The following is a 22,308-nucleotide window of genomic DNA, read 5'->3' as shown; positions in this document are numbered from 1 at the left end:
CATCAGGGTTGTGCAACATTTCTTCCCAAGTATGAGAAGAATGCAATCAGGGCCCGCACTGAAATCGTTCTTAAGTTTTTATAAGATATTCTGGATATCGGATGCCTTAATACCAATTAAACTGAATGCATTATGTTTATTGAATTCGTATAACGCCGGTTTGTCACATTGCTTTTCAAATTGTTTGTGACTGATGAGAATATTTCTCATCAGTCACAACCTTGACTGTGGTTGTTTTTTTTTGTTCAATATTTTTGGCTTATCAAATATCAATTTTTTTAATCATTTCAATTTTTGCTTTTTTCTGACCATTTCAGGGTCAATCATTTCGGTCATCCTGTGTTCCAGGATGACAACTTTTGTCCAGCGAGGCCTGTACTGCTTTAACTTCGCACGAGGAACAGAAGAAAATTCTAGGTCATTTAAATTGGCCGGCCAAGTGACCACTTTAAAATCCTATAGTATTATTAATTCATAATGAATTATGCACCAGTTTGTTTTCAGAATGGCAGAATATTGGTATAAAGTATTTAATGCGACTATTTGAATCCTTTTCAAGAGTTTTCATGAAGTGATTCATGCTGAAGCAGGGGAGCCTGATATCACTTGTATGTGACGTCACAGATATTTTTGAGGTTGCTACATCATATTACCTGAATTGGTGCAAAGAGCTAATCCATTCATGTGAGATATATCAGCTTCTATTAAATGTTTCTTGTTGTATATGAAGAACTAAAAAACAAAATTTAAAACAAACAGAAATGAAAGGTCAGTTTTATTATACTAAAGATTTTAAGTTTATAATCCTTGCCATTTATAAAAAATACATTAATCTCTAATTTTAATTGAGATTAGAGATTAAATATATATTTTTAGTCTCTAATCTAAGTTAAGATTTATTTATATTTATTCTCTATATATTTAGCCTCTAATGTAATCTTTGTTAGGCTGGGATGCTTGCAATTTCACCAAGATAATTAAGTTAATTCATTTCTCTTAAATGAGAAAATTTCCGATCCTGAAATCGAGTTTCTTGGCTCACAAATAAACTCAGAAGTGCAAACATTGCATAATATCTATATGAGTCTAATCTTTTACAATTTTATCACCGCCGCAATCTTAGTTTATTAATGAACTGAAGGCATTATCTTTGCATCCGCCTACATATCCCTCCCTCCCTCTCCACTTCAACTCTCCACTTCATCAAATTTAATCCCTCGCCGCACCTCTCCTTCATATGTCCGATTGGCATTTTATTGACCTCAAACATATTGTAAGTCCTGAAAGAGCTACAATGATCCACTCGATGGTGCACATGTTCGAATGGGAAAAAAACCATCAATGCACTTTTGCATGGCCCGATATCAATGAGTGGTGATTGTGCACCTGCCATCTGTCACTGGACAGAAGTCCATTTGTGCCAATGGCCAAATCAACGTTCATTCTCACCTTTCTTAAGCCATGCGCTGTGTATTGACTGAAGCCACAAAATGCCTACCTACAATACCCCTCACCTCTCCTCTCCTAAATGGTATGTAGAAAGTGTGGATTGCTATCAGCAATCAACTGAAGATGAACCGGAACTAGTAGAATAGGAGAATGGTAAGAACCTGACCTGTTAGGCCATCATTCTAAATCTGTATTAGTTTAAATATAATTTATTCCCTAACAACTTCTTAAATTATCAACTGATTCAAACCAGTCAGCCTATTTCATCCACCGTTTCAGTTCGAGTTTTCAGAAAAGAGCAGTTCTATTTATATCCAGACAATAATTAACTCAATATTACGTAACAATTCATACAAATTCCATTTGATGTGGCGGAAGTTTAAATATTCAGCGAAAGATTTTAATAGTTACGTCACTACCGGAAACAATATAATGGCAGGAACTGTCCCAATAAATTATGGGTTATTGAGGAACGAGTGAACGGTATAATGATATCTATTAAAGTGCACCGAATACTGGAATAACCCTAGAAATTTGCAATAGTCTTTTTTGAAATTATGATGGTTACACCAGCGTGTCCATTTGAATCGAAACAAGTTGGTAACATCCTGGAATACTTTCCATAGAGTGACAAGAACTCTAAAATTCATTACTGGTTTTGATGTGATCTCAACAAATGACGGTTTGAACATATATTCCACCAGATTGAAACTAAAGTGTTGTTAGTTGAGTACTGCGAAATACGAGGAATGTAAAAGAATCTTCAAAAACTTCCACCACTTAATGGTAGTTAATTTGATAACAAAATCGCTAGAAAATAATAATACTCTACCCGCGATCTCTGTGTAATGATGAATGTTACTGACATTAGCCAAATTCACCCTTGCATCCTTTCTGTAAGCTCATGTGTTCGACTTGTAATTGCCTTTTTTGCATAGAACGATACGTTAAAATTTGTTCAAAAACCACCATCAATGGCAAATCTTTATTCTATATCTAGAACGAAACCTGTATCAAGTAGGATCACATTCTGCCTGAATTACAACCCGTACACGTCGTGGAATGGGTTTCCCTAGACGTCTGAAGGAACCAATGTCCAGATTTCACCATTCTTCCATCAGATTATTTCTCATCTACTGTATTACGGCAGGCAGACAACTGAGAAGACAAACTGCCCTATTTAACTTTCTAAGCATTGTCAACTGGATTCACATCTCGAGGTTTAGGATGCCATGTTGGAAACCTTGGGAATGCCTGTCAAACCATCAGAAGCTGTTGGTATGATTGAACACAGTCCTCACCGACAGAACATGCCCCATACCACGAATACCAGCAACTTACCATACAATCATTAGCCGGTGATGTTAAATCTGGGGATCTGTAAATTTTCCTTTATATATACTCCATTTTTTTATATACATTCAGTATATATTGTATTTAAATAAAATAATAATGATATTGATACCAAAATTATAATTTTAGTAAATTGGCAACTTACGTGACCAACAATAACTGGCATAGACATCTCTCCTACAGCTGCTCCAAATACGAGAAAGCTTGTGATTGTGGCTAAAATCAAAACAAGTAACTTAATGTACACAGTGCCGTACATTTCAGGCTCATTAACAAATAGTAATGATTTATAACAAAAAAAAAAAAAAAAAATCCGACCTTTATGCGCAATCAGATAACATTTCGTTTCTGTTCCAACCAGAGCATGGCAAGGAACATAATATCCGGCAAGAAATCATTCTATCAGAGTGAAATATAAAATTTCATGAAAATACATCTACTAAGAATCGAGTTATTACATGCGGACGGATGGACGGGCAATGAAATAATAATTATCGGATTTCAATTGGTCAGATCTTAGTGAAATTTAGAATTGCTCGACAAATCTGTCTAAAAAGCCCAAACGTAAAATTCTTTAAAGAAATAACGGACACCATACATCTAATCTAGTTAGGGAAAGACGTTACGTGGTTGTTTTCCATTAAAATTATTACTAAATATAATACCACGTGAAACTAATATAGTTAGTAATAATTTTAACCATGGAGTATTCAAATATCTATTCAAATTTGTAACCCTTTCTATTTTTGTTCCCCCAACAGCACGGTCTGATGACGGGTATCGTTAAAATACCCGAAACGTTACCTTAATGTATAACATTTTAGGCGAATAACTTAATAAACTATATTATTAATTTCACGTGGTATAAGAGTGGGATTATATTCAGTAATAATCTTAATAGACACCATAGAACAAACAAGATACGAAACGAATGCTGTAGACGTCCAATGGCTCTTCCGGTCACTGAACTGCAGCTCCGATATATCGTTTAACAAATACAGCGGTTACTGGAAAAAGTAACGAACATCGTTTATTGTTCTTAATTGGCTTTTATTTCAGCGAAGTTTGTTTTTCTTTCAAGTAAACACCATATCTGTCGTATTTTACAGTTGTCAGCTGGTGTCAGTGTAACCCAAACCTGTGCAAATAACCATAGCGACAAAAATGCTTTTATTTTTCGTTCTTTCTCTCTTTTTTCTCTGCTCAGTGATAAAATCTTTAGCCGACACGCATTAAGAGCAATCTGACTCCGCTTTTAAGGATTTTTTGTGACCTAGCAACGAAAACTAATCAAGCAGCGAGAAAAAAGGAGCAGCATGCGCTTAGGATGACTGCGCGTGTTTTCAGGAAATGGCGTGATGGAAGATTAAAGTGTATACGAAACAAAGAGAATGGTCGTATAAAATACAGAAAGAAATAAAGAAACCATTGTACATCTCTTTCGCGTGGAGCATTCAGAAGTTACAAAAAGCAGTTTTAGCGCTTACTTTAATTATAAATATTGAAAAAGGTAATTTTATCCGGGAATACATTTGATTAAACCCTGTCGTGACACCACCATTGCAAAGGAAACATGATCAGAATCGTATGTACATTAAGTGACCACTTTATGAGTTACACCTATCTAATAGTCCCCTTTTTAGCTTTCAAATCAGCCTGTTCACTGAACGAATACCCGAAATAAGAGCCAATTTAAATGAGCCACCATTTGTGAACAGAAAACTAGTATAAATATGCAAATTACTTACGTGTTACGTGGATATATTGTTCTGTTAACGACAGAGCTGTTGGAAATACGCTGCTCATGAAGATTCCCAGCAAACATGTACCAACTATCAGCATTATTTGGCTGTACCGCAAAGCCAGCATTAATAAGAGGGCAAAAGTACAACCCATCTAGAAAAAGAGAAACCGGAACTTGATTTAATCCAAGAGGGCTCTATTAATTTTTACGCACCATATACATAAAGTAAATTTATACAAGAGATAATAACTGTGAAATACATCCAACTCTATTTGATCACTTTAAAGCCATTTAAGGAATTAAATCAAATATTTGAAGACAATATTCATTTAGCTTAATTATAATATTTAATTTCGTTCTTCGTAAGACATGTTATTTAAACAACGTTGTCATTCGGTGATATGTCAACATTAAACTGTCTTAACTTAGACTTTTTCTTTTATTTTGTCTGCCCTCTTAGCGAAACGAATGCCACCATCCGACACGGAGCTGATAATGTTAAATTCCTCGCGCACGTGAGATGCCTTCGGCAGTGGCTATTTGGCGTTCCCTGCATGCTTTGAAACCTTCCAGTCGTGTTTTTAACGAGGCAGAATAACTGATCTTTACAGGTCCAGAATGTTGCATGATTTTCCATCGTGCGATGTACGTAATTGAGAGAGAGACAGCAGTAAACCGATTAGAGTCCTATCGTTATTTAAAATCATTAATATTTCACTTCCAGTCTTTATTTTGGCAACTTTTTGTGTCCATCAATCTTTGTAACAGTTGAAAGAAGATCTCCACCCAATTCAACCAGGCACAATATGGTCTTAGCAGCCCTTGTGCCTTTAAACAACAACAAAATTGAACCATCTTTGATTAATACAGCAGGATGTCCATATTCACCCAACTGAGCCATCTTTGATTAATGTAGAAGGATGTCCATATTCACCCATTTGAGCCATCGCTGATTAATGTAGAAGGATGTCCATATTGACTCAATTGAGCCATCTGATTAATATAGAAGGATGTCCATATTATACAGTATTGTGTTTTAGACAAACTCCTTGTACCTTTATGAGATATCGATCATCTTTCGATTTTTGTCCTTCTAGAGTGTTTTAAATTTTATTGGTTCTTAGTCCCTTTTAGTCATTGGAAATTTAAAGTGAAAACTTAAACTTAGTGGTCATCAAGCAGATATTTTCTAAAAAATATTGTTAAATATATATTTAATAAACAATATGAGATATATTGAATATCAGTGGCTGCTAACTTATTCGATACCACTGATGTTGGACCATCTTTGTGAACACATCAGTAAATTTCAGAAGATAATCACCCATTAATTTTTTTCACAATTCAGCTAAAGTTTCTTTAAATATTGCAATGATTATTAATAATAATAATTTAACTCTTGCAAAGAAGGTTCTACTGCTCCTTTGCTTGATTTCGATGGCGCTCAGATTTCCAGACAAGTCCACATATCTTTAGAGATTAGAGATTAGAAGTCTATTAGCAATTATAGACTTCTAATCTCTCGTGAAATAAACCCATCACAAATATTGCTTCCTCTGCATCTAAAAAAATATTGGGGTTTCTTTCAAACAGCTACTATCGCTGTACAAATCTCAAATCCACCTTTCCATGGAATGTCATGTTCCTACGTCTGGAATGATGCCTCCCCAAATCTGAAGCTGCTGAGCAGTCAGGTAAATTAATCACAGTCTCTTATAAGGTCTCTCCACTCTCTGTCTCACGCTTTTTCTATAGGCACTTCAATTGGCACTGTTCTTTTTGCTTTGCAATCTATAATTCCTCCGCTCTCTTCCAAATCACTCCGAACACGCGCCTCAACCAGTCAACATCTATTTTACTGTCCACCTTCACAATCATACAACCAACTTTTTCCTTATTGATTTCTTCAACTTCTATTTTCTGGAACAACCTTCCTTTATACATATTTCCCAGAAATTACAATCTACAGAACGTTGCAGGAGCGTGAGTTGAATGCCAATTCCATCTTGTAAGAAATAACTGTTCAATTATTCAATATTTCATGCAACGTATTCAAAGAAAAGGTGTGGATTCTACATCACTGATAAGAACGTCTTTGGTCAGAAAATCACTCCAGGGGAAATATTATAAGAGACTGTCGCGTGTCCATGAATAATGTAGAGGACACTGTCATGGCAGTGGGCTCTGTATATATATTCAGAACACCACTTACGAAGTAATGATGGACGCTGATGATATTTTCACTTAAGTCCAACAAAAAACAGTGTCATCACCCTATAATGGGTACATTGAACATCTCGAATCCGAAATAAATATAAAATACTCGTATAACTAATTCAAATAAATCTGAAATATTTTATTTGGGTGAATAATTTAAAGGGTAGGAGAGAAAATAAAACAAAAGTACTTACGATATTGCAGAAGAGCATAAAAGCTGGAGCTAGCTTAGTGGCTAGAGCAATCGATAGAAGACGACCCACGGCAAACATTCCCTGCAAGAGAGAAAAAGAAAATACGAAAGTGTGGTCAGAACAAACATTCAGGAAATAGGGCGTACCGTCGCACTGAGATTAATGGTATTCTGGTAATCATCTTGCTCGTAAATAGATGTCTCCTCTCCTCTCTTACACTGTATTCTACTATCGTTCGCTCCATGATGATTGGTTCTCCAAGACGAAGAAAAAAATGGATTAAAAAGAAAGGTCAGGTCTCCAACGAGGTTAATTTCTTTGACGGATTATTTTTATTAATTTCCAAACCAGCCTTAGGACACAAATACATTTATTCTATTACTAATTTAATTAGTTTAATTAACATATTTAATATTTCTTAAGTATATTATTTATATAAAGAAAATATTTGTCTTTCTTCTTCCTTGTAAACTGGGTTCTTATAAATATTCCTTAAGTCTGGACAGAATTCAAACACAGACCATTTGTACTAGCTGCCAAAACCTACTAAATGGAATTCTATGGAGTATTTGGTGGAAGAGATTCAATTATATTGATTCTGAAAAGAGAGACGCCTCTAGTTTCATGAACCATTGTCATGAGATCATGATTAAACAAAACCATAGGCAGTACTACATAATTAAGCAAATGCTTGTCTAGTTCAGCTTTGAATTTATTTAAGTTGTTGACCTCCACTACAACAGATGGAAGTTTGTTCCAAATATCAACTACCCGCTGACTAAAGACAAACTTCTGCACATCTATTCTGCAACTGGCTTTCCTCAATTTGAATTTATGTCCCCTCAGGTGAGTAATCTGAGCAAGAGAAAGAATCCCATCAGCATTGAGCCTGCTCAATCCATTCAAGTCTCAATTAGATCACCTCGCAGGTGCCTAGTCTTCAGACGCAGCAGTTTGCAGAACTTAAGTCTTTCTTGGTAACAGCAACCGTTTGTTCCATTCACCAATCTCGTTGCCTTTCTCTGTACTCGTTCCAACAGTTTTACATCTTTCTTAAAATGAGACCTCCAGACCTGTATGCAGTATTCAAAGTGTGGCCTGACCATTGCCTTCTACAAGGGGACAATCACCTCCTTATCCCTGTTAGCAAAATTTCTGTGTATCATTGACAAGACACCATCAGCTACTCTTGCAGCCTGTCTGCTCTGCTCAGAAAACTTCATATCTGACTGCACAATTACCCCCTAGGTCCTTTTCATTCTCCACTACCCTGAGTTTAGTACTGCACAGCTGGTATGTTACTCTGGATTATTGCTACCCATATGCAGTACTTTGCATTTATAGGGAGGTTTAATAGGGAGGATGATTGCGCTGTTTACAAGATTGATGAAAAGGTTTTGCTGGAATAAATTCCGCTTTTTTAAAAGATCAGATCTATCCCAGTAGATATTACTGGGACAGTAAAAGGTGTCTTCAAAAGCATCCCAGATATTCAGGTTCGGAAATCTGTTGTAGGGCGCTTTTATAGCCCATCCAATGTAATCTGTATATCTAAGGGCTTAATATTGTATTCTGATATATATATTATCATGTATTGTGTTAAATTACGTTAGAACTTCAAATTTTATGAAATTATACAACAACCAAAAAAAAAAAAGGTTGTAACTTAACTTTTGGACACTAGTGTACATTAAGCCCCCTCAAAAGGATTACGGGGCGGTCAAACAGACGCAAATTCGATAACTGTACACTTGTGTCCCTTTTGAGCAGCAGGCCCCACATTTTGCGAGGAATGTTATCACTTTTATGCAGTCCCAATCAAACATACCAAAACATAAAAAAACGCCGTTTACTGTAATCAGGCTTTGGTTTATGTTATCGCTATTTTTGCCTTATCGACGTTTACGCATGTGCAGTGGAAGCTAATTCGTAAAATCCAGATTTGTTCTCGAATTATGACACGTTGCGTGTCTAGTTACTGATGTTGCTTCGTACATTTCGTATGGTTGTCGGTGTCGCTACTAATCTGAACTAAACTGAACTCCTACTAATCTGACTTTTTTACTGTAGAGCATTAACCATTTTATAATTCTTGATTTTAATATTTTCTTTATTTGTTTTTAATGCCTTTATGGATTTCCAGAAGCATTATGCTATTTCGTTTTTATTGATGACTTTCTAAGAAATAGAGGATAGTCAAATTAAAGTATTTTTTCATTCTGTTCCTGTTTTATTTCTCTCCACTTCCATCATTTTATACACACATTTCCGCTCTGCATCCACATTCCCCGAAACAAATTTTTGTTTTGGAGAATGTGGCGAATTCTTTAATGTTAACTGGACCGTTCTGTTAATGTAGTTTGCTCGTAAACTCTACTTTCCAATACTAGTGATCGTGTATGGGGGTTCGCTTTACTTTCGTTTCCTAGTGTGAGCAGTTGTGATCGTATCTTTGTACAGAACTGGCAGCAGAACCAGTTCGACAAAATGAAGCGAAGCGCAAACATGACGCGTCTAGGTTTACCAGTTTCCTCACGTTCCTCAGTGGCGCCGAGTTATTTCTCAAAGAGCCAGATCAATTTCACGAGTGGGGCGAAAGTACGAAGTTAAACTCAATATACCCATTAACGTTTGTTACTCGACTTCGGAATAAAGTTAGCGAAGATGTACAGTACATGGCAAAAAGAAACAAAAATCATCTGTACTTACTGGGAAATTGCCACCAAAAAGGCGTTATGTTCATTAAGAAAGCATGAATATACGTGGTTTCCATGGGAATGTAATGATAACTTAAAAACACACAGAATTACTTTTTTTACTATTATTTCGTTGGATACATATATTTTTTCCCTGCCATTGCACATTTTCCACGGCAACGTACATTGTTGCCTTGGATATAGACTATTTTACATGGAAACGTACATTGTTGCCTTGGATACAGAATATTTTCCATGGCAACGTACATTGTTGCCTTGGATATAGAATATTTTCCATGACAACGTACATTGTTGCCTTGGCTACAGAATATTTTCCATGGCAACGTACATTGTTGCCTTGGATACATAATATTTTCCATGACAACGTACATTGTTGCCTTGGCTACAGAATATTTTCCATGGCAACGTACATTGTTGCCTTGGATACATAATATTTTCCATGACAACGTACATTGTTGCCTTGGATACAGAATATTTTCCATGACAACGTGCATTGTTGCCTTGGCTACAGAATATTTTTCATAGAAACGTACATTGTTTCTTTGGATACGGCGCATTTTCCATGGCAACGTACATTGTTGCCTTGGATACAGACTATTTTACATGGAAACGTACGTTTTTTTCTTTGGATACGGCACGTTTTCCATGGCAACGTACATTTTGGATAAGGACCATTTTCCATGGCAACGTGCATTGTTTCTTTGGATACAGCACATTTTACATGGAAATATGTGATTTTTTTTGTGATACCTTTTGACCCGAAATGTTTATTATAAAAAAAGGCAGGTTTTTCATAGAAGAAACGCGCATGCTTATCACGAAGGCTAGCTATTAAAATCTAATGTACTTTTTTTAGTATAATATTGCCTGTTTATTTAATTATTAAAAATAATTAAATTTTCGCCTGTTTATTTAATTATTTAAAAATATCGCCTGTTTATTTAATTATTAAAAATAATTAAATAAACAGGCGAAATTTTTTGCTTATTTATTTTGCGCTTTGTTTTTAGTGAAATCAAAAGAGAACTCACCCAGAATAGAGCATTTAAGTAGGCGGCCTCCTTTTTAAGTAATCGAACAGGACCTTTGACCGCGTATGAGTACAGAAATCCACCATAAGCTGCCTATTTAAAGACAAATGAAGGTTAATTAATTTGAATAACTTCATCAGAGAAATGAAAAAAGAATTAGAAGAAAAAGAAGATTGATAGAAGGTAATGAAAGGTAAATTCCAGTTCATTTCCATAAAAGGGATTGCATTTAATGCGACGAATGGAAAAACTGATCACTAATGAAATTAAAAGAGAGTTTAAATGAAAAGGTAATTTATAATTTTTTTCTAAGGTGTTACATTCCAACTTTTTTTTTAGAAAAATAGCAATTGCTACTCTAAATTAGTTCTTAATTTCTTCACTATTTGAAGCTTGACTTTCAAATAAGAAAACCAAAGATTCTTTACTATGAAAGGCATCGATGGATGGATGGAAACTTACCTGTAATCCGTCATATAGGAACATGAGTATAGCAGACAGGACAGTGACCAGAGTGATTTGAAATGTTGTCAGTGCCGGACCGTCTGATTTTTCCTCCATTCTATTTGGGTCTGCAATATAACAATCAAATAAGAATAATTGTTTACAGAGAGAATAACAAGTCATACTTTTAGAAACTTACTTCTTAATCTGTGCCCTACTTTTCCCAAGGAAATTTTAGCCGTTCTCCCACACATGTGACAAAAAAGTTGGAATCCCATCAATGATGCGAGGAATTTTATGGGCTTTTTCTCAAAATGTGGTTGAATTAGTCGGTCGTAGGAGAAGGCTGAATGGTTTTTTACTCCCTGAAATTCGGGTTTTTTATTCAGCAAACCCAAAAAAACAAAAAAAAAAAACAAATGCAGTTGTAACATAGTGACCCCTCAACAAACCTAAGAGGAACACGCGAAATTTCATATGTAATATACTAAACCCTCATAGTTTCAGTTACTGTAGCGACCGCGATAAGTCAACTTTGTTCTTGACATCGAGATTTATTATTTACGATTGATAATTAAAATAATCACCAAACAACAATTTAAGAAAATCTGTAATTCATTTCGCTTGAAGTGAAAAACGAGAAATTTCTGTGTAATTAAATCGATGTACCTACCTCCCATATTTTCGTATTCTCTTTGTTTATTGTCTCCTGAGTCTACCAATCCTCCACCGCTCTTTAGCAGAATAACGAATATCCTTTTGCCCACCAAAGACAGCGTCAGCAACACCACTGGAACCTAAAAGTGTTTATTGGATTCACATCATAAAAAACTAATAATGAGCTTTACTAATAAAATTAACTTCAGAATGAAATCATCCACCAAAAGGGCCTTACCATGAAAAGAGCCATAATCCAAAAAGCATAGTCGACATGAGTCATCTCCTGAGCTTCTTCTAAAGTAGCAGCCGGAACAGTATCATTTTCCATATCATCTACAGTTTCGGACGAGTTATCGATAAACGGAGAACAATCCTCATTTAACAGAAATGGCTGGGCAATCATTGGACTAACGAAAGCCCCAACTCCATAGAAGAAATGTATTGCCTGTAAGAAATGATCCTCGTATTAGAAGTACATTGTTATGCACTCCAATAATTAGTGGACTGCAATTGTGATTATATATTTGAAATGCTGAAATACTTGTTCAAGGATGCCCTACCTGGGGAAGGAACCCTTTTGGCCGATAACATTTGGAACTGGTTCCAACAGGAAGTATGTTTTCAGCATTAATGATAATTATGTGAAAAGTGGGTCGCTCCTCCACTTAGAACAATTGAACCGCTTAATAAAATTTGATAAAGTAATCATATTAGGCAGAAAGGAGAGCCACTAAATGTATATTTTTTTTCGTTTGCTGGACTTCTTACATACAGTAAGTCGATTAATAGCAGGAAATCGCATAATATTTCGCCATTATGGAAACGTTCCAAATATTTTAGCAATCAGATGGAGCTTCTCCCTATTTTTTATTTGTCATTTGTAGAATATATTCTAACACTATTTTGGCAGATGGCACAAACGGTTTAGAGAGGGACAGGAAGATGTCCATGACGAAGAAAAACCGCCAACTTCAACGACAGACGAGAATGTTGAACAAAATCGAGATCGTGGGCCAAGACCGTTGGATGAGCATCCAACTAATTGCTGAACAGTTACACATTGACAAAGAAACAGTAAAAAAACATTTTGACAGAGTGGTTGGGCATCATGGCAATGCAGAAATTAAAGCTGATATCTTCCGAAGACTTCCACTGCTGTTTTAGATCCTGGAAATCGCGAATGGAGTGAATGGAGAGTATTTTGAAGGGGATAAACATTGAAAATGTTTTATTTAAAATAATATATGATTTTAAAAAAATATTTCTCTTTTTTAGCCGCACCATGTATTTCTGCCAAAAATCTAATATATAATTCTTATTATCTTCAGTTCAGTCCCTATTAACAGAAATATTAAAAACTCTTGGTAGCACTTTGCATCTACATCCTCTTCTTCCTTTCTTCTCTTCGTGAAACCATAAGAAATAGTCCATCTCATTTTGGGAATCTATGTTTAAATATCTGATAGAATTTCCCTTTTTCCTTAGTAATGGACACTTCTGGACTAATGGACTAATGTTATTAGTGGAGTCCCCTATGGTTCGGTGTTGGGCCCATTGTTGTTTTCTGTATTTATCAATGATATTGATGAAGGCCTTTCAGGCTTAATGTCCAAGTTTCCAGATGATAAAAAGGTTTGTAGAATTGTTAATGACAGTAAAGACAGTATGCTACTGCAATAGGATCTAGAAAAGTTTGGTAGATGGGCTGAGAAGTGGCAATTGAAGTTTAACATCGACAAATGTAAGGTACTACACATGGGTAGCAATAATCCCAGATTAATGTACCAACTGCTTAGTACTGCACTCAGGACAGTGGAGACTGAAAAAGATCTGGGGATAATTGTGCAGTCAGATAAGTTCTCTGAGCAGTGCATACATGCTGCCAGGAGAACTCATGGTTTTTTGTCAATGATATACAGGAACTTTGCATGCAGGGATAAAATGAAAACGTTTATTAACTATGTTGTGTAGATTGAACACAAATTGTCTTTACAACCTCACTGGAATATTAAAATAAAATTAAGTTGCATTTTTATATTTCAGAACTAGTAAATCGTTTTCTTCTTTTACTTATATAAAAATCCGAATAAATGTTACACCACAACGGCGCCATCTATTGACCACCTTTTCAAACACATCAGTTTAAAATTAATTTTATCTAATTCCAGGACAGATTTTCTCTCGATTACTTCTTTTTTAAACAAATTTAAAATTTAAAAATTTAAACAGAAATTTATTTCTGTTTATATGCCATAAACAGAAACTGAAAAAAAACAACAATAAAATAATAAAAACAGATTAATTAATTAAATCAAAAATTAGTTCGCAGTAATTTCCATTGAAGATATAATAAAGAATATATATCAAATTAATTTATTCATAATTTCTTATTTCAAGGGGGAGTTAAATTCTTCCCTAAATTATTTTGACAATGTGATAATCAGTAGCAGTCATTATAACAACATGCACTCGCAAAAATAATCGATCACACTAAAGAAAGTTGCCCTCAGCAAGTCAGATTTATGATTCTGTTATTGCCTTTCTTAAACATACGCAGTTTTTTTCTAAGCAACTTCTAAGCTAAAACATTCAGTCTATTCGGCCTTTTGTTAGTGTCTCAAAACACTTGTTTAGCTGCAACATAAATATGGTGAATGCAAAATCGTAAAGCCAAAGTATGTCACAAGGGCGCCATCTATTAACTGATTTTTGAAATACATCATTATAAAATGAAGGTTATCCAACAGAACAGTTTAATCTCAATTACGTTCTTTTTTTTGCAATATGAAATTACAATTTTAAAATTTAATTAATTTTTTTTTAAATTAAAAACATAGGGAGAAAAAGTTATTAAACAAAAGGAATATAAAACTGCTAAATATATACGTTTAAATGTCAACAAAATTTGTGCATTCCAAGAGGGATAATTTATTGTTGAGGGCAGAATCCAATTTTAATGAGTTTCAGCCAGGTGAGAATTTCGAACAAAAAAAGGGGGAAGGGGGAAAGAAAGCTGTTTCCTGCAACTACCAGTGGATCGAATATTCGAAGGATACGGTCCCACTAGGAGAAATACATGTATGTGCCAAGGCTGTCCAGCCTTATTGGAGTACTACGTAGATACTCCAATGTCTGTGGAGTGTTATGGGAGATGTCTTGCGATCAAGTTTTGACAATCTTGAGAAGCTAATCTTTTTGTGAGTAGTCAAGCAAGCTCGTACAAGTTTTTAGTGATCATTCGTTGCTTCCACTAACCCAGCTAACGTTTTCTCGCAACTGAAGCCTTCTTCAGTGAATTCTTTTAACCGAACGATCCAAAACTCGCAGTTCTCCCTTTTGAAACGAATTCAAAGTGAACCAATCCCTTGCTATCGAAGAAAATGATCAACAATCAAAATTTTTCGTTCATCAAAGACACTGCTGATCTCGATTTTATTCTCTATCTCTTTGTTTATGGATCGTATTTGAAACATTACGACTCATTCCCTTTATGAGATAGAGAATTGTTCCCACACTTGTTTTCTTCTTTTACCAACTGATAGGTTCAGTAGCTCTTTTGCTCCGACTTGAAATAAAATTCAATGTTCGTTTTTTGTGTCATCACCTAACAAGACTGCATGCGAACGACGTGCGATACTCAATATGATTAATTTCCACTGCGCTTTGAGTCTCCGTCCCACATGCCTTGATATGCATGCAATAGAGTTCGTCCTGATATTTAATTGGCAAACCTTGTGTAGTGTTTGTTAGTATAAGTTATGATGGTTGTGGTCCATCAAGACAGAATCGCCTTTTCCCGCGCCAGGGCCCACTTTAATCGAAAGAAAGCTGCTTCAATCCAAGTAAATCTTAACCGCACTCTGCGGAAAGGAAAGCCATTTTATGCTGCCCCACATGATGGATTTAATCATATGCTTGATCCTTAAGATTGGCTCAAATACATCGCCAGGTTTTCAAATACAATCACAGTCCCATCTACAGTTGTCCAGCCTAACTATGAAAACCCTTCATATGTCCTAGGGACTATCCAAATCACGAAACAGGAGCTCATACGTGCCATCAATTCCCTTCCCACAACAGCCCTGTTGGGGAGGATGGAATTCCGCAATTTATGATCAAATGCTTGAGCACATTCATCATAGACCCTCTTCTCTCGATCTACAACAGATGCCTGGCTGAGCATTATTTCCCACCCTAATGGAATAAATACAAAGTGTACCCCATCCCTAAAAACCAATTTGCCATAAACGTCAGCTAGTTCAGACCCATATCAGTTGCCTCTTGTCTGTTAAAAACTCTTGAAAAGGCTTTGCTACCCACAATCACTCAACAAATCCTCCAGACGAAACCATGTGAAATCCACTATGCCATCGCGGAAAATCATCGATCACTAACTTGGCAGCCACCACAGAACGCATCCTCTCAGCATTCGAACAAAGGGCTGAGCTAGCAACCACATATCTCGACATAAGCGCAGCCTTTGATGTTGTGTCGATCCCGGCCTTGCTCCTCCTACTTAAAGAGAAATTTCACATTCGAGGTGATAGGCTGAGCTTTTTGGAATCTCTTCTCTGTCACAGAATACTTATTCTCCATCGGCAACAACACACCCTATCCTGCGATATTACTACTGGAGTACCGCAGGAGAGGTGTCCTATCTGGTGTACTGTTCACAGCTATCATCGTGCCCATTATTTCCTCAACGAATGGTCTCCTATGCTATGCCGATGACCTCAAACTGCTGACTCAAATTAACCCTGGCGACAATCCCGTTCAGCTCAGCAACAGGATCAATTCCCAACTTAAGGATCTAGAATTGTACCTGGCAAACTTCAATCTAAAAATCAACCCACTGAAGTGTGCTCAGGTTATATTCTCCCTTAAATCCATGCCGACAGTACTCAACGTTTCACTCGCAGGGGTACGAATACCAAACGTACCCTCGCACACAGACCTTGGCGTTCTGTTTTACCAAAAGATGTCCTTTGTCAACCAGATTCTGGTTGACAAAGGACATCACCTCCACCGTCTACCCCGCCATTCTGTATGGTGCAGAAATATGGGCCTCCGCTGCACATACAAACCTCCAGCGGGTGTACACCGCTGAATACTTGTTACTGAAATGGGCCAATAACAAGCTTCGGCTACCTCCCGCTACCACAACCACCATGATGGCACAAGCACTCGACATCCCGAGGATGAAGTTCCTGATCGTGGAAAAGAGGGTGGTCTTCACAGCCAAACCCATCACGGGCCAGATATCATCTCCAAATATTTGGAACGCTTGCTCTTGGAGGATTCCACAGCCAAGCCTAAGGTCGGTACCAGCACTCGTGGCTCACCACAGCAGGCTTGTACTCACTGAGAGATTTCTTCCCAAGCAGATGCTCGCTGCCCTCAACCGTGTGGACGCCGACATCGACAGCATAATAAGTAACAAGAAGGACAGACACAACTTTATCAAAGCCCTTGAACCCTGATATTTATTTCTGTATTTGTGTCTAGCTCTGTGCTTTATGCTGTATTTGTATTTCTTTTGCATTTGTGATCGGTATTTTGTAGACTTTTGTATGTGTTCGCTGTATTTTGTAGCCTTTTGTATTTGTAAGCCGTACTTATCTTATCTATATGTGAACCCCTGGCGCTCTTCGCCGTGATGGGATATTGTGCTGTAACTCTACTTCACAATAAAGATTTATTTATTTATATTTATGAAGATGTGTTTGCTTTAGCATATGCAAAGTCTTTCGAAGAACTCTCGAAAGCTAAATAGCCACCTCGCTTTAGTTCAAACTCTAAGTGAGACCATACTCTTTGAATCTTCGATCCACTGTCCGTTGCAGGAGATTTCTTTCTTTTCTTTTTTTTTTTTTTGTCGAAATTTTCATCTGCCTAAAAGCTGATAGACTAGTTTTCCAGTTGTACGATTTCAATATTATCCGTGGAGATTTTAGATCTTTTGAGAACAGCAAGTCTGTAAATTATGTTGTATAACAGTAATATTCCCAAACAGTAATATTCCCAAACAGATCTTGCATCCCATTGGATGCAAGATCTGCTTTGGGGATCGCATAACAAACGTGCCCTCGCAGTGGATATAATCACCGTCTTCAAAACATCGGGTGGAAAAGATCTGAATTTAGATTCCATCAATGACCCTTACACAAAGGCCCACAAATTTTTATGGGCCTTTTTACAAAGTGGATGGGTTAGTTGGTCTCAGAAGAGGATAGCATAGTTTTTTCTACTGGAAAGTCTGGTTTTTCATCCAGAAAACAGACAACTCGACCACAGGACACACGCATTTTTTTACAGACAGTATACACGATGCAACATGATCTAAGCCTCTGATGAGCCAAAAATCCAAAATCCATCCTACAGTAACAACAAATATTGGTGAATATCTTTTATTAATTAATTACTAAAATAATGTTCTAAAATTTTATATTTAAAACTTAACGTACTTTTAATTAATAATAAAATTAATTAATTTGAACTTTATTTAAATGAAATCATATTGATAAATAAATAAAGAATACGAAATTGCGGCTTAAGTAGTTTACTTCTTCGGGAGTGGAACACGCCTCACCTGTAAGAAAGGTGAGACATCTCTTCCATACAGACAAATCATTGACACATTGGCTACCGTGTCTATGGTCCCCATGAAGAAGCCCATGACAGCTAATACAATGGCTAAAGCCCAAAGAGCGTAACATAATGGTATAGAAGCCATAGTGATAGTCATCATTGTTGTTCCAACCAATAACAGCGAATCCCGAGAAAACCTGAAAAATATAATCAGAACGTTTAACTGGCAGGCAAATGGAAAAACAAAAGAAAATTTTATCTTATGAGAATTCATTCTAAATATTAGAATTCATTGCTCTTTCTAAAATGGTAAAAAAACAACAAAAGGAAAATAATGTAATGATGTGCGTGGACTTTTCGCATTTTCAGTAACCCGTTTCGTTAGTAGCTTGGGAGTGTCAGTTGCTAGGCAACGAAAGCATCGTTCTCCATTAGTGTAGCATTTTTTTTTGTAGGCTGACTAAGCGAAATTTATAGAGGATAATGTAAAGAAAAAACACAAGGAGGGTTTTAACATTACATTAGCTTTCTTCTTTATGGTTAATGCACTTTTCTGACGATTTTTTTTAAATTTGGAATGCTCAAAGTTTTAAAACCAAATCACGTTTATAAATGTGTACATCTGTGAATTGTTAATTGAATTACTACAACATTGTAAGAGAAACTCTCTCTCTCTCTCTCTCTCTCGATGTGTTGGTACAAAGGTGATTTGTGTGTAAAAACATTTGCTGGCTAATTCTGCTCCATTTTCACGCACTGCTAATGAGGGTATGTATCTGCGCCATCCTCTTTCGCTCGCTGCTTCCACGAATATCCACTGTCACCCTCTTCATTATTCATCTTTCATAACCCACGTACATCGTGTAGGAGCTTGTACACGTATTGATTTCTCTTGCTTTCCCTTTTGTGCGATGGTTGTGTTGATAATGGACGCATCAATTGGTGACCGCGTTGCACGTGATCGGACACATTTAGCGGGCAGCAAAATTTCCAGAACACGTAACAGCTCGAGCCTGAGGTGTAATCGCCGTATTTGAATAACCAGAACTCTCAACAGAATAAACGATTCTTCTGTCGGGCGCTCTGTTCTAACACGAACGCCATCTTGGGTTCATGCGTCCAACCACATTATCATCAATAAAAGGAAACTTGGCTTTTTCCGGCAAGTACCGATTACCGGACCAGGAATATGGCTTTTGTGTCTTTGCAATGGGGAATTGAAGAGGTAGATGAGCTCTTAGATTAGCTAATGAGACAATTCGTTTCTTTTTTCGCCCCTTCCCTTCCTTTAGTATTCACAGGATGCTCTTTATTGCAACTCCTGAAATTCCAAGCGTGCGATGAATGTTGTAATGAGACGTTGAAGCTCGCTGGGACCAAAGCGTTCACGTAATAGCTACGCTTGCTTGATCTGCGTGGATTTCCCACTACAATAACGGCAGTAGCTTGTTTGATTAACTCCCAATTATGTTTCGGCAAGTCCACTGGAGAATGTCTTAGAAACCGTCAATCTGTAAACACTTAAGTCTTTGAAAGTGTGTTTTGGTATTTTCTGTTCCTTTCCATTCTTCTTATCTGAATCCTCGAATTTCAACCATTTCTTTATCTTCATTCTTTGGGAAAATAAAAGATTAATCTCGCTTTATATGAGACAGTGAGAATTAGAGTGGTGTAAGTGACAAATTTAAAATCGTAGCGCCCTCGTGGATAGCATAGTTGGTAGAATCGCCGTCCTCCCCACACCGTGTGGAAAAGACCTGAGTCCAGATGATGACATGAGGAATTTTTATGGGCATTTTTCACATCTTGGCCAAGTTAGTCGGTCTCAGGCGAGAGTACCATGATTTTTTTTTTTTTTTATCCCGGAACTCGGGTTTTTCGTCCAGCAAACAAACAAAAAGTCGAATATCACCAGAGACGCAGCTACTAAGATGCAAGAATTACAATGGCGTAAAGGCCCATGAATGCAAGGACCCACTGATCCATCCAATAATTATAGAAAGAAAACTGTATCAAATAATATTATTATATAACAGTAAAGAGCTACCAGGAACAATTTCTTACGTTTTTGGTAAGGGTGGCCAGTGTTTAAAAGGTCATTTATTAACTTAAAATTAATAAAAGAGTACAAGAGGAGTTGTACATGGCAAAGGGTAAATGATATCGATATACTAGCTATTGTTCTTCCGTGACTGTATAGTGGTTTTGTCATTTGTCACTCGTTTGGAGAGGGCTGGGTTTGAATCCCGATTGGTGAAATTTCTAAGATCCTCTTCATAGTTAGCCAACCACAGTCGGAGGGAGTAGGGTTTCCCGGTGAGTTATTTCGGATTTTTCAATCCACATGACATGCAAATCGACCCATGAACACATTTCTACTGAGACAATGCACATATGTGGATTTGAAAACAACCGGAGAATGTTCAAAAGCCCTCGTGGGTAGCACAGTTGGTAGAATCGCCGTTCTCACCACACCGGGTGGAAAATATCTGTGTTCGAGTCCTGTCGATGACGGGAGGAATTTTTATGGGCCTTTTTCACAACGTGGGTGAGTTAGTCGGTCTCAGGTGAGAGCAGCATGGGTTTTTTCTCCCGGAAACTCGGGATTTTGGTCCATCAAACAGAAAATCGATCATAGAACACACACAGTTTACAATTTATACGCACAATAAGGCATTGGAGTTTCATGACAATAAAAATAGAGAAGGAGGCCCTTCGGTGGTCTTTGAATAGGAGCCAAAAATTTCCAGCTACCCCATTGCGCATTATTGTGATTATTTTCCTGTGGAAAATGTTAAAAGTTTTAAAGTTTGGTAAGCCAATTTAGGTCGTATTTAAAAATACTGTACTATCAAAGAGTATTTTGATAACATTGAGGTTGGTAATATGCATATTATTTCAAATGTAGTTCTATGAACAAAAGTATTAAAATAGAGAACGTGGCATCAACTCATCACAAATTTATTACCTGTCTAAAGAGTTTTTCCTGCAACACCCTAAAAAAGAGCATCACTAGACGAAAAAGAAATAAACTAAAAAACTTTACAGTCAACTGATTAAAGATGCAATGGATTCGTATGAAAAAAAAGTCGTCCCTTTGAAATTCTCTATAAGGAGACCCTTTAAGATTTTATGGATTCTTCGTTTATTCTTCCTCTGTGACCAACTGACAACGCAAATGAGGGATCTTTAGATTACCAAGAAGAAGACTGGATTTCTAAGTCATCAGACACAATTTAACACCTTGCCTTGGGTAGCACAGTTGGTATAATCACCATTCTTCCCACACCGGATGGAAAATACCCGAATTCTAATCCCTTCAATGACGAGAGGAATATTTATGGGCCTTTTTCACAACGTGGCTGAATTAGTCGGTTTCAGGTGAGGATAGCATGGTTTTTATGTCCCTGAAGCTCAGGTTTTTCATCCAGCAAACAGCAAATTGACCACACAACACACGAAATTTACAGACATTTTATATACGACTCAATATGGCGTACTTTTGCTAATGCCTAAAAAACTTACAACAGCCAACCAGCAAAATTTAGCGATGTTGTGTTTTCCTTTCTGTTTTCAAAAATATATTCCACTCCTAAAATTTAAGTATTTTTTACTCTGCATTTGTCGGTTTATCTTCGAAAATTAACATAAAATGTTATATTTTTCATTCATTTTCATCATGTGTTGCAGATCTTGCTTTACCATCCATCTGAGTCTTATAACGTGGAAGAAAGTTTTCCTACCTGCAGATGGAGTTTGGGATCTAATGTTTATACACTCGAATCAATAATTACTTCAAAATTTACGAAATCATGCTATTATAATATAATTTAACAGTATGGCTGGGAGAAACCGCCCGAGACTGTCCAACTGTGTCATGTTGCATTTGAGTTTTGCTTCTTCACCATTTA

At 36.6% G+C, this 22,308-nt stretch overlaps 1 protein-coding gene across 1 annotated transcript in view; it reads right to left on the bottom strand.

Annotated features, from left to right (window-relative positions):
- LOC150090297 (solute carrier family 60 member 1-like) overlaps nucleotides 1–22,308 on the bottom strand; it is a 171,256-nt gene that overhangs the window by 72,537 nt on the left and 76,411 nt on the right. Inside the window, exons 2-9 of the mRNA XM_090369068.1 lie at nucleotides 18,399–18,594; nucleotides 12,045–12,254; nucleotides 11,823–11,946; nucleotides 11,168–11,277; nucleotides 10,706–10,798; nucleotides 6,958–7,038; nucleotides 4,551–4,698; nucleotides 2,948–3,018 (exon numbers count right to left, since the gene is read on the bottom strand). Coding sequence (XP_090225194.1) covers nucleotides 2,948–3,018; nucleotides 4,551–4,698; nucleotides 6,958–7,038; nucleotides 10,706–10,798; nucleotides 11,168–11,277; nucleotides 11,823–11,946; nucleotides 12,045–12,254; nucleotides 18,399–18,594 — 1,033 coding nt within the window. The remainder of the gene's footprint in view (nucleotides 1–2,947; nucleotides 3,019–4,550; nucleotides 4,699–6,957; nucleotides 7,039–10,705; nucleotides 10,799–11,167; nucleotides 11,278–11,822; nucleotides 11,947–12,044; nucleotides 12,255–18,398; nucleotides 18,595–22,308) is intronic.

The sequence above is a fragment of the Mastigoproctus giganteus genome, chromosome 2 (assembly GCF_048544385.1).
Source record: "Mastigoproctus giganteus isolate SK-2022 chromosome 2, ASM4854438v1, whole genome shotgun sequence".
In the NCBI taxonomy this organism is placed as follows: Eukaryota; Metazoa; Arthropoda; class Arachnida; order Uropygi; family Thelyphonidae; genus Mastigoproctus; species Mastigoproctus giganteus.
The sequence above is the reverse complement of the archived record's forward strand: the minus strand, read 5'-3'. Positions and strand labels throughout refer to the sequence as shown.